This window comes from Penaeus monodon, chromosome 15 (assembly GCF_015228065.2).
Source record: "Penaeus monodon isolate SGIC_2016 chromosome 15, NSTDA_Pmon_1, whole genome shotgun sequence".
Taxonomy (NCBI): Eukaryota; Metazoa; Arthropoda; class Malacostraca; order Decapoda; family Penaeidae; genus Penaeus; species Penaeus monodon.
In genome coordinates this window covers 38075497-38076225 of record NC_051400.1, presented here as the reverse complement: position 1 = coordinate 38076225, position 729 = coordinate 38075497, and the positions used below count along the sequence as shown (strand labels likewise).

At 36.2% G+C, this 729-nt stretch overlaps 1 protein-coding gene across 1 annotated transcript in view; it reads right to left on the bottom strand.

Moving 5' to 3' along the window:
* The window catches only part of LOC119582020, a gene marked incomplete in the record, with an annotated part of 12497 nt that overhangs the window by 9500 nt on the left and 2268 nt on the right, over window positions 1-729 (bottom strand). The window contains 1 exon segment of the mRNA XM_037930223.1: window positions 83-241. Within this exon segment, the coding sequence (XP_037786151.1) occupies window positions 83-241 (159 nt within the window).

Genomic DNA, 729 nt, shown 5'->3' with positions numbered 1-729 from the left:
CACTGGAATTATTCCCTGCACAACTCTGAACTCACACCAGACAAAAACTTAAGGTCAATACTGCAGATGATCATACAGGTACCTCTCGAAACTGCCATGAAATAAGTGCGGGATGCAGATGGAGGATGGTAAGCTCTGAGTGTAATTGTTCCCCCTGGTGTGACTGATCGCTCTTGGCCTTCATCCTTTTCACTTGTAGATTTGCACGGAAAAGATCCTGGCTCTTCGGTTGGCTGACTTTCTGCTTTCCAAACAAGGTTGTTACAATCAAAGTGCCGAAGGAAGGAGAAAGGCAAAATGCTTAAGGAATAACATAGTGAAGATAGAGGATTTAGCCCATTTCTTAACAGTACTGAAAATACAACAAAGGACTCTCAAATATGAAGCATGTCTTGAGCCTAAGGCATTAAAGATAATTTTAAGAGACTAAATATACATCAAACACCTGGATCCACTTTTCTACTTCAGTGCCTTAAAGCATCAAAAAATAAAGACATGTGTACTCAATAGTTTGTGAAGGGAAACAACTATTAAAATGCAGATGGGTTAGTAATTGAAGCTATTTGAGAATTTTACAATATATGAAGTACTACTGTTTCAGCTGAAGGCAGGATAACCTTTCAATATTAGACATAATTAGCAATATAGCACCAAGATTACTTAAATCTTTTATACAGTTGCATTCATATCATTAATAATAAAAAGTAAGATACAAATAAAAACAACATA